General features: G+C 45.1%; 1 protein-coding gene across 20 annotated transcripts in view; it reads left to right on the top strand.

Moving 5' to 3' along the window:
- The window catches only part of TENM3 (teneurin transmembrane protein 3), a 1,708,801-nt gene that overhangs the window by 1,584,780 nt on the left and 111,695 nt on the right, over positions 1-12,326 (top strand). For all 20 annotated transcript variants that reach the window (XM_068278748.1, XM_068278756.1, XM_068278759.1 and 17 more), the window contains one exon: positions 536-679. In XM_068278748.1, the coding sequence (XP_068134849.1) occupies positions 536-679 (144 nt within the window). The remainder of the gene's footprint in view (positions 1-535; positions 680-12,326) is intronic.

The following is a 12,326-nucleotide window of genomic DNA, read 5'->3' as shown; positions in this document are numbered from 1 at the left end:
TCTACTAAGTTTTCTCCTAGGGGATATTTTCACATCTTATTAATAAAATGCATTTAAAGCCACCCACAGACAAGAAAATACCCAGAATAATTTTGACAATACTTTTTCACCTACTTTTTGGTACTTTTTCAATTGCAGAGTGTTGAAAATGTTTAAACAGAAAATGAAAAATTGTCTCTTAGGAGAAAAAGAGAATTGAATAAGGGCCCCCATCTTTTCTTGCACATTACCTCCTACTTGCTATAAGTCCACCACCAAAATGATCCACTGGATGTCACCATAGCCACAATGCGGTCAACGGTATGGTGGCACCCAAATTACTAGGTGCAGTGTGGCACCCAAATGACCTCCCTCGTAAAATGTATTCATGTACATGTGTAAATTCAGACTATGTGCTCTGTGTTACTGTTTTAATAATAACTCATCAAATTATGATATGTGCTTTATGATGAAAAATCCTCAGTTAAGCTCTGTTGAACATTCTTTTCATTTTGTTATTTATGTGGCTGAAGCTCACTGCTACTTTTTGTTGCAGTATCTGTTGGGTATGAATATGAATCCTGTCTTGACCTGACACTCTGGGAGAAGAGGACAGCAATTCTGCAAGGCTATGAACTGGATGCCTCAAACATGGGTGGCTGGACTTTGGACAAACACCATGTTTTGGATGTTCAAAATGGTAAGTCCTTAAAGATGCTGTAGACTATAGCAGGTGTGGCATGCTCTCATGTGACTGCTCTCTTGTGGTTGATGCCAGATATGCCGTTATTGGCACTAGGGAGTAAATGGATTCAGTGGTGGGCTGAAATTTCGCATATGCAAAATTTTGCATTGAAATTCGGATTTGTGCATCGTAATTGTAATGCGAAATTTCAGGGAAAATCGTAATGAATTTTCTATGTAATAGTAATATTTCATAATTTTGCATAATTTTTGCGCAATTTCACATCATTTTGTGCCGATTAATAGCAAAGCCCCCATACATGCTACTGCTATCAGAATTGCTACATATGTTAAGGAGAATATTGAGTACAAGTCTAAATTTTTTTTTACAAAAATACCATGTACTTTTTGAGAAAATTGATTTTAACCGGTTCAGCACCGCAGTCCGAAAATCTCATGCATCCGAGCAACGTTCACCTCCCATTCATTCGCCTATAACTTTATTGCTACTTATCACAATGAATTGATCTATATCTTGTTTTTTCCGCCACTAATTAGGCTTTCTTTGGGTGCTACATTTTGCTAAGAATTATTTTTTTCTAAATCTATTTTAACAGGAAGATTAAGAAAGAAATGAAAAAAATTCATTATTTCTCAGTTTTTGGCCATTATAGTTTGAAATTAATATACGCTAGCGTAATTAAAACTCATGTATTTTATTTGCCCATCTGTCCCGCTTATTACACCATTTAAACGATGTCCCTATCACAATTTATGGTGCCGATATTTCATTTAGAAATAAAGGTGCATTTTTTCAATTTGCGTCCATCACTATTTATAAGCTTATAATTTTAAATAATATAATAACATATTCTCTTGACATGCATATTTAAAAAGTTCAGACCCTTGGGTAACTATTAATGTTGTTTTTTTTTTTTTTTTAATTGTATTTTTTATTTTTATTTTAAATAAAAAAAGTGTATGTGGGTAATTTTTGGTGTGGGAGGGAAACTGTTAATTTTAAATGTAAAATATTTTTTTTTTATTATTAAAAATGAATTGTGGTGCAGTTTACTATTCGGCCACAAGATGGCCACAGTGAAAAAAATCCTAGATGCGAACGATTTCGCATCTAGGAACTTTAAAGCAGGGGAAATGTTTCCTGGGGGCAGAAATACCGCGCTCTCTGGAGAGAAAGCGTCGGTATTTCTGCGGGGAAGATAGATCGGTGAATGGGAATTATATTCCCATTCACTGATCGGGGGGCTAGCGGCGGGCAGCGGGAGCACGCGCGGGGGCGCGCCCGATCGCGCGCACGAGGCGGCGGCAGCAGCAGTGCCTATCTGGACGAGGAAGTTCGTCCAGATAGGCCGAACTGGTTAAATATGCAAAGAAAAATGGCTTTTAAACTGTTATTTTTTTTTTTGTTTAAAAACCATTTTTTCTTTGCATTTTTAAAATCGAATTTCTCAAAACGTACATGGTATTTTTGTAAAAAAAATTTTTGACTTGTACTCAATATTCTCCTTAACATATGTAGCAATTCTGTTTTTTTCTCAAAAACTACAATGTCTTTTTGGAAGATTATTTTTTTGCCTTGTACCCACTATTCTCCTTAACATATGTATAAATATATCAATCAACATTTTTGGTGTCACTATCATGTATGGGGGCTTTGCTATTCACTGCCAAGTCAGCACAAAATTACGCGAAATTTTAGGAAAAATTACGAATCCCTATACGAAATCAATTGAATTTACAAAACCGTAATTACGTATAAGCATAAATGCGAAAGTTTTGCCTTATGTAAATGGTACTAGTGAATTGTTCTCATTATGAGTGTGACTGAATGGAATAGAAAATGGTTAAAGTAATTAGTTCAATGATTGGTTTATCAACAGACACATGAATGATAACTCCAGTGACAATAGAGTCATCTTCAGTATGATGGATAGGTTTTGCTTTTGAGAATATACTTACAATTATTAGCACACCTGAAAGAGACACTGAAGCGAAAAAAAAAAAATGATATAATGAATTGGTTGTGTACTATGAATAATTTCTAGAAGATTAGCAGCAAAGAAAATATTCTCACACTTTTATTTTCAGGTAAATAGTGTTTTTTCTAACATTGCATTATTCTATAATATGTGCATATTACAAAACACTCAGCATTCAAAACGATTCTTTCAGAGCAGTCTGTGAAGTAATGACCTCTCCTCTAGCAGAGAAAAAGTAAACAGTTCACTTACAGTTGAGATAATAAAAGTCAGATAACAGCCCTCTCCACGACTAACTTAGTCGGAGAGCTTAATGGCTTGTTTGCATAGAGATAACAACTGGAGTTTCTCAACTCTTCCTGTACTGGAAACAATTAGACTGATGTATCTGATCTTAATGTTTTATTTCTTAGCTGTACTACACATACAAATCATAATATCATATTTTTTTTTCGCTTCAGTGTCTCTTGAAGGGGATATAAATCAAAGCAGTTTATTTTGGTGAATGATATTTTAGGTCCATCCATGAAAACTATATAGGACAGTATGATTTAATTTGCCACCTGATATCTGGTGCTCAAATCCTGCAGTGCCCAAATATCATGCATGCAACAGGCAGGAGTTCCTTGTCTATAGTCATACTGTACATATACTGTGACTGTAGTGTGCCTTGTAAAAAATATATAGCACTATAAAAATCCTTTTTGTTTTGATGATGAAGATGCTTTCTTCTTGTTTTGAAGATGCTTTCACTTTTCCTTGGCTGTGGTCACGTAATTATTATGATAGCTGTTTATGTTCAAGAAAATGTGTCCCAAACATTGCAGATTCTGTTCTGGAATCATCTGTGACACAACACTCTTAAAGAAAGTGAGAAAAACAGTCAAACAGCCTGTGCAGTTATGCATGTATAATTATGTGTGGGGCTCTTTACGGCCGTTTCACACTTGTGATCACAGAGTGCAATCGATAAGCGCTTGCTGTTTTGTATTGCAATGTGCCAGTGAATTGCATCTAGAGCGCTTCAAAAATGCTACATTCTACAAATCACAAGTGCTGCTCTGAGTATGGCTCCATAGGGATACAGTGTACTGATCGCTGGTGATCAGGATAGGGCCCATTTCCACTATTGCGAATTCGCATAGCAATACAAGTGAATGGGACTGTTTCCACTTGTCAGGATTCCTTTGTGTTTTTCTGTGCAGAAATAATTCGCACGGCAGAGCCATCAGAATTCGCATACCGCTATGCGAATCGCATACAATGTATTTAATAGGAAATTTGCATGCGGTGTGGTTATGCAAATTTTCATGCAAATTCGCATAGAAACAATGGAAAATCACACCAGCACTGCCATGGTTAAATTCGCATACATCGTCATCCATGCGAATTCGCATGAAACTTCGCATAGACCCGCATGCAAAATTTGCATCCGCCTGCGATGCGACGACTGCTTGCGATGCCCGACGATTCCCACCGCACAAGTGGAAATGCAGCCTTAAAGTCAGTTGAAGTCTATGGTTGGGCACAGCTGGTGAAAATTAAACAATGTTTTGTCACCAAAATCTCACAGAAAGCATCTCGCAGCTGCGGTGATCTTGTGGTAATTAAAAGAAAAAAATAGCATGGTGTAGTTTCTTATAGTATTTAAGAGAACATTAAATGACTTTGATATAGAAAAGTTTTTCTATTCATTGGGTCTTCACAGGCATTATCTGACTACTCTGTCTTGCCAGTAGACCTGTTTTGTATGGTTACAAATGATTTGGCTCTGTTTTGATTACTGAGACTGTGTGACAAGCACATTATCTAACTAATGCACTTTCCTTTTGAGGAAGTTGTTGCCTTGCAAAACGTGTGTCAGGTTGTGAAATAGCAGTACTTACTTGTTTATTCGCAATGTTGTCAATGGTCCTGTATTTGCGATTAACTGTCCCTGTCAGATATGCAGTTTGGAGTATGACATTTTATTTGCTATTTTATGGATGTGTTACGTTATAATGTCCAGGTGACCAGTGATGTAAATCCAGCAGCTTAGCCTGACTAATATAGCATTGTGTGTACTGCCACTGTGCACCTCGCTCAGCCACGCTATATATAGCATTGTGTGTACTGCCACTGTGCACCTCGCTCAGCCACGCTATATATAGCATTGTGTGTACTGCCACTGTGCACCTCGCTCAGCCACGCTATATATAGCATTGTGTGTACTGCCACTGTGTACCTCGCTCAGCCACGCTATATATATAGCATTGTGTTTTCTGACACTCTGTGTACACGGCTTAGCCTGACTAATATAGCATTGTGTGTACTGCCACTGTGCACCTCGCTCAGCCACGCTATATATAGCATTGTGTGTACTGCCACTGTGCACCTCGCTCAGCCACGCTATATATAGCATTGTGTGTACTGCCACTGTGCACCTCGCTTAGCCACGCTATATATATAGCATTGTGTTTTCTGACACTCTGTGTACACGGCTTAGCCTGACTAATATAGCATTGTGTGTACTGCCACTGTGCACCTCGCTCAGCCACGCTATATATAGCATTGTGTGTACTGCCACTGTGCACCTCGCTCAGCCACGCTATATATATAGCATTGTGTTTTCTGACACTCTGTGTACACGGCTTAGCCTGACTAATATAGCATTGTGTGTACTGCCACTGTGCACCTCGCTCAGCCACGCTATATATAGCATTGTGTGTACTGCCACTGTGCACCTCGCTCAGCCACGCTATATATAGCATTGTGTGTACTGCCACTGTGCACCTCGCTCAGCCACGCTATATATAGCATTGTGTGTACTGCCACTGTGCACCTCGCTCAGCCACGCTATATATATAGCATTGTGTTTTCTGACACTCTGTGTACACGGCTTAGCCTGACTAATATAGCATTGTGTGTACTGCCACTGTGCACCTCGCTCAGCCACGCTATATATAGCATTGTGTGTACTGCCACTGTGCACCTCGCTCAGCCACGCTATATATAGCATTGTGTGTACTGCCACTGTGCACCTCGCTCAGCCACGCTATATATAGCATTGTGTGTACTGCCACTGTGCACCTCGCTCAGCCACGCTATATATATAGCATTGTGTTTTCTGACACTCTGTGTACACGGCTTAGCCTGACTAATATAGCATTGTGTGTACTGCCACTGTGCACCTCGCTCAGCCACGCTATATATAGCATTGTGTGTACTGCCACTGTGCACCTCGCTCAGCCACGCTATATATAGCATTGTGTGTACTGCCACTGTGCACCTTGCTCAGCCACGCTATATATAGCATTGTGTTTACTGCCACTCTGTGTACACCGCTCAGCCAGACTATATACCGTTGTTTACTGACACTCTGTGTACACCGCTCAGCCAGACTATATACCATTGTTTACTGACACTCTGTGTACACCGCTCAGCCAGACTATATACCATTGTTTACTGACACTCTGTGTACACGGCTCAGCCTGACTATAAAGCATTGTGTGTACTGCCACTGTGCACCTCGCTCAGCCACGCTATATATAGCATTGTGTTTTCTGACACTCTGTGTACACGGCTTAGCCTGACTAGTAGCATTGTGTGTACTGCCACTGTGCACCTCGCTCAGCCACGCTATATATAGCATTGTGTTTTCTGACACTCTGTGTACACGGCTTAGCCAGACTATATAGCATTGTGTGTACTGCCACTCTGTGTACACCGCTCAGCCAGACTATATAGCATTGTGTTTACTTCCACTCTTTGTCTGCTGGGCCTGGGAACAGTAGTACACCGCTCACCCGCCTCTGTATAGCATTGTGCTCTGTGTCGCTGCTGGGAATAGTGGTACTGTATAGCATTTCTGTGCTGCCACTGTACTGCTGCCAGTCAGCGTGTACTGTAAGGATAAGTGAAATGAGGAAGAAATCCGGTGAAAGAGGAAGGGGCAAGGGAAGAGGTGTTTCCCCTGACGGTTCACGTACAGGCCACAGGGGAGCACCCAAGAAAACCCACTCAATACCGCCCATGTTGTCCAGGACAACAACCCTCACAAATCCAAAAGAACAGGACCAGATAATTACTTGGATGACCTCTCAAGCGTCCAGCAGTGGGTTAAGCAGCACCAGCACATCACGCACGAGGTCCGAGTCCTCAGCCAGTTACAAGGAGCCAGTGGGCACAAAGCTGACACAACCGGCAGCGACACCACGCACACAACTGCCAGATAACCAGTCCTATGAATTACCTCAGGACACAATGGGGTATTCGCAGGAGCTATTCCCAGCCCAACAAACTTCCACCTATGAAAGGTCAATGGAGGAACAGCCAGAAATGTTGTGCCTGGATTCACAACCATTAACTGTGGGAAATGCACCGCGCACTGAAATACAAGGCGAGTCCGAGGAGGACTCGGAAACCCAAATCCCAGAGCAAGTTGGGCAGGAGGGGTTGCAATTGCAGGAGGTCGGCCGACAAGATCTGGAAGACGACGTTGGAGTGAGCTGCGCAGAGGTTGTTCTGGGAAGCTCTACTCCACGGCGGCGGCCCCCCACAATGACATATGACGAGTTTGAGGAGATGGAAGAGGAGGGTATGGACAATGTGGACAGAGACCCAGATTTTATTTGTGAACGAGAACATCGCCGTCGTAGCAGCAGCACAGATGAGTCTGTTGAAGAACCCACTGCTGCACGAGTTCGCCTTGTGCCACAAGGTAGGCGGCGCGCAATTTCAGGCACCACAAGCGTGGAAGTTAGAGTGAGAGGCAAAAGAGGAGGAAACAGAAATCGCCAGCAAGGAGGCAGGTGCTCCAAAGTCTGGGCTTTCTTTGAAGACTGCACTGAGGATGTTACCATGGCGATTTGCAAGGTGTGCAAGACTCGCCTGAGCAGGGGGAAAAGTATTAACAACCTCTCCACCACCAGCATGAGCCGCCACATGCTATCCAAACATCCCACTCTGTGGGCAAACGCGGCAGGACAGGGTACCAGCAACACTGCCTCCCTTGGGTTCACCAGACTCACCACCAGACCCGCCTCAGCAGCAGCAGTAGCCCAGCCATTGCGTGGTTCACAACATTCACAAACATCAGACGACGCTGACACTGTCACTTTCCGGAGTAGTGCTCTTGAGGTCTCCCAGTGTTCATCAAACACAACAACCAACAGCCCTTCCGTGTGCAGCGCTACGGTTCAGTTGTCTGTGTCGGAGATGTTTGAGCGCAAGAGAAAATTGCCAGCAAATGACCCCCGGGCCGTGGCAGTAACAGCCAGCATAGCCAAGCTTCTGGCCTGCGAAATGCTGCCATATCGAGTGGTGGAGACAAACAGCTTCAAGGGCATGATGTCAGTGGCCATCCCACGTTACGTGGTTCCCAGCCGCTACCACTTTGCGCGCTCTGCAGTGCCTGAGTTGCATGAGCACGTGGTCAGCAAAATAACCCGAAGCTTGAAGAATGCCGTTGCCTGCAAGGTTCACCTCACCACTGACACCTGGACGAGTGCGTTCGGCCAGGGTCGATACATCTCCCTTACCGCGCACTGGGTGAACCTTGTGGAGCCTGGCAGCGATTCCTCACCTGCTACGGCGCGGGTGTTGCCCACGCCGCAAACAGCTGCACCGCCGTCCCTCCCACTGGATAACAACAGCAGCACCTACCTCTCTGACTCCTTCTCCTCCAACGCATCTCAAAGCTGTACCTCTTTCGGAAACGCTAACCCAGCAGCAGTAGGATCGTGGAAGCAGTGCAGCACAGCTGTTGGCATGCGTCAGCAAGCGTTGCTGAAGCTGATCTGCCTTGGGGATAAGCAGCACACAGGGGAGGAAATTTGGAGGGGAATAAAGGAACAGACGGATTTGTGGCTGGCACCGCTGGACCTGAAACCGGGCATGGTTGTGTGTGATAATGGGAGTAATCTCATTCGCGCTTTAAGGTTGGCTAAGCTGACACACATCCCTTGCCTGGCGCACGTGATGAACCTAGTAGTTCAGCGGTTCCTGAGGACATACCCAGGCGTGGCCGATCTTCTGTTGAAGGTGCGTCGAGTGGCCAAACATTGTAGAAATTCCAGTACTGCTTCGGGGGCACTCGCCAAGATGCAGGAGCGCTTCAATCTCCCCCACCATCGCTTGCTGTGTGATGTCCCTACGCGCTGGAATTCTACGCTGCACATGCTAGCACGCTTTTGTGAGCAGAAGAGTGCAGTGGTCCAGTACATGACGGCGCAGTACCGAGGCGCATCCGGACAGCTGCCAAGCTTCTGTGGATCCGATTGGGCCAACATGTTGGACCTCTGCCAAGTCCTCCAAAATTTTGAGCAATCCACGTTGCTTGTGAGCAGTGACAACTCTTCAGTCAGCATTGCCATACCACTGCTGTGTTTACTGAAGAGGTCGATGTTAAAAATCAAGGAAACAGCTGTCATGATGCAACTGGGGGAATCTGAAGGAGAAAACGATCAGCGTGATGGTACCAACATCAGGCCATCCGCCTCAGGGAACGCTGGCCCCAGCAGCTATGACGAAGAAGAGGAGTAGGAACAGCTGGAGTTGGAGCAGGAATTTCATGCCACCACTGACGAGGGCCAGAGCGGTGCACGTTGGACTTCCACAATTCAACGCGAATGGTCAGCAGAAGCAGACCAGGAGGAAGGTGACGACTATGATGCATCACAACAACTATCACAACGCTCACAAGAGGATGATGAGGATTCTGGTAGGACTCTGGCACACATGGCTCAATTCATGCTAGACTGCATTGAACGTGACCCACGCATTGTGCGCATTCTGGACAACACCAATTACTGGGTTTATACCCTTCTGGATCCACGGTACAAACACAATGTTCCAAAACTGCTTGAAGAAAGAGTCAGACAGGTCAAAATGGAAGAATACCAGCAGGCCCTTGTGGAGACTTTAGAGAGGAGATTGACATCCTCCCCCTCCTCTAGCCAGTTGTACGCAGACAGACTGACTTCCGCAAACCCAGGACGACCAGGAGGGCAGCAAACAACGCAAGCCGCAGCTAGTACCCAAAAGGGAACGGTATCGGCAGTGTCCTTGGAGTGAAAAAATTTTCTGACACCCATGCAGCAGCAGCCCACTGAACAGCAAGCGTGCAGATCCACCTCCAACACCGATCGCCTGGAGAAGATGGTCAAGGACTACATGTCAGATGACGTAGCTGTGTCGAACAATCCATCTGCACCCTTCAACTATTGGGTATCGAAGCTAGACACCTGGCACGAACTGGCAATGTACGCAATAGAGGTGCTGGCTTGCCCGGCAGCCAGCGTTATGTCGGAACGCTGTTTCAGTGCTGCCGGAGGCATCGTCACAGATCGGCGTATCCGCCTCTCTACAGAAAATGCAGACCGTCTGACTCAAATTAAAATGAATCAATCCTGGATTGGAAATGACTACGCAACACTCCAGGACCCCAACCAAGTAACATGACCAATGAACATCTGGGATGGTGTAGCGTTTCCGGTCCCTGTTTATTGAACCTCTCATCTGTATTACATTTATGACTGCATGGCGGCAAAAAGCATTGCTGCTATATCCGCACGCTTTTTGTCCTCATGCAAGGCCTGGGTTGTTGTGTCTCAAAAACCGTGGCCTTCTCCTCCTGCGCCTGCTCCTGTTCCATCACGTCTGCTGCTGCTGGGTTAGCGTTGCCGCGTGGTCCCTGTTTATTGAACCACTTATCTTTATTACATTTATGACTGCATGGCGGTACAAAGCATGCTATCCGCACGCTTCTTGCCCTCATGCAAGGCCTGGGTTGTTGTGTCTCACAAAGCGTGGCCTTCTCCTCCTGCGCCTCCTCCTGTTCCATCACGTCTGCTGCTACTGGGTTAGCGTTGCCGCGTGGTCCCTGTTTATTGAACCACTTATCTTTATTACATTTATGACTGCATGGCGGTACAAAGCATGCTATCCGCACGCTTCTTGCCCTCATGCAAGGCCTGGGTTGTTGTGTCTCACAAAGCGTGGCCTTCTCCTCCTGCGCCTCCTCCTGTTCCATCACGTCTGCTGCTGCTGGGTTAGCGTTGCCGCGTGGTCCCTGTTTATTGAACCACTTATCTTTATTACATTTATGACTGCATGGCGGTACAAAGCATGCTATCCGCACGCTTCTTGCCCTCATGCAAGGCCTGGGTTGTTGTGTCTCACAAAGCGTGGCCTTCTCCTCCTGCGCCTCCTCCTGTTCCATCACGTCTGCTGCTGCTGGGTTAGCGTTGCCGCGTGGTCCCTGTTTATTGAACCACTTATCTTTATTACATTTATGACTGCATGGCGGTACAAAGCATGCTATCCGCACGCTTTTTGTCCTCATGCAAGGCCTGGGTTGTTGTGTCTCACAAAGCGTGGCCTTCTCCTCCTGCGCCTCCTCCTGTTCCATCACGTCTGCTGCTGCTGGGTTAGCGTTGCCGGTCCTTGTTTATGGAACCTCTTATCTTTATTACATTTATGACTGCATGGCGGTACAAAGCATGCTATCCGCACGCTTCTTGCCCTCATGCAAGGCCGGGGTTGTTGTGTCTCACAAAGCGTGGCCTTCTCCTCCTGCGCCTCCTCCTGTTCCATCACGTGTGCTGCTGCTGGGTTAGCGTTACCGGTCCCTTTTCCTGGAACCTCTTATGTATTACATTTATGACTGCATGCCGACAAAAAGCATGTTACCTGTGCAAAGAAAACAGACATTTCCCGCATTTAAAAGACAGTTTTCCCTTTGAAACTTTAAAATCGATTTTCTCAAAAACGATAAGCTCTTTTTGCTAATTTTTTTTTTCCTCTTGTACCCACTCCCAAGGTGCACATACCCTGTAAATTTGGGGTATGTAGCATGTAAGGAGGCTTTACAAACCACAAAAGTTCGGGTCCCCATTGACTTCCATTATGTTCGGAGTTCGGGTCGAACACCCGAACATCGCGGCCATGTTCGGCCTGTTCGGCCCGAACCCGAACATCTAGATGTTCGCCCAACACTAGCTGATACCCCCTTTCCCAAGAGAAATCTTTACCTTTTCTCAAACAGATCATCAGGGGAGTCTGTATGGCTGATATTGCGGTGAAGCCCCTCCCACAGTGTGATATCAGGACCATGGCCCTCACAGTTCCTGTCTGTAAAACTTGTTGCATTGTGGCAAATAACAGCTGTTTACAAGTGTTAATCAGTATCCCATAGCTCCTAACTGTCCCTCTTTTGGAGGGACAGTCCCTCTTTGGGTGCCCTTTCCCTCTGTCCCTCTTTCAGGACATTCAGGACTGTCCCTTCTCATTTGTCCCTCTTTCAGGACTTTGTCCCTCTTTCTATGTAAATATATATATTTTGCTACTAAAAATGTGTTTGATTGACTCTAAACTTTATCCCATCCTTTAAATTGATAGATTACTAATTTTAAAATGTTAATATGAAGGAAAATGAGCCAGTATAGAAAGGACCAGTGTGGTTTGAATTATAAAACAACATATTTTTCTTATGAAATCTTTATGGTATGCGTGACTAGGGGTGTGACAGGAGCGTGGTCAGGGGTGTGGCAGGGGTGTGGCTTAAGTGTCCCTCTTTCTCATCCCCAAAAGTTGGGAGGTATGAGTATCCTCCTTTGTGGAATGTTCGTTTACTGAGCGTTCTATGCACAGACATCGCCTGGCAGGACTAAAGGTGTTGCTACC

Source organism: Hyperolius riggenbachi, chromosome 1 (genome assembly GCF_040937935.1).
Source record: "Hyperolius riggenbachi isolate aHypRig1 chromosome 1, aHypRig1.pri, whole genome shotgun sequence".
Taxonomy (NCBI): Eukaryota; Metazoa; Chordata; class Amphibia; order Anura; family Hyperoliidae; genus Hyperolius; species Hyperolius riggenbachi.
The sequence above is the reverse complement of the archived record's forward strand: the minus strand, read 5'-3'. Positions and strand labels throughout refer to the sequence as shown.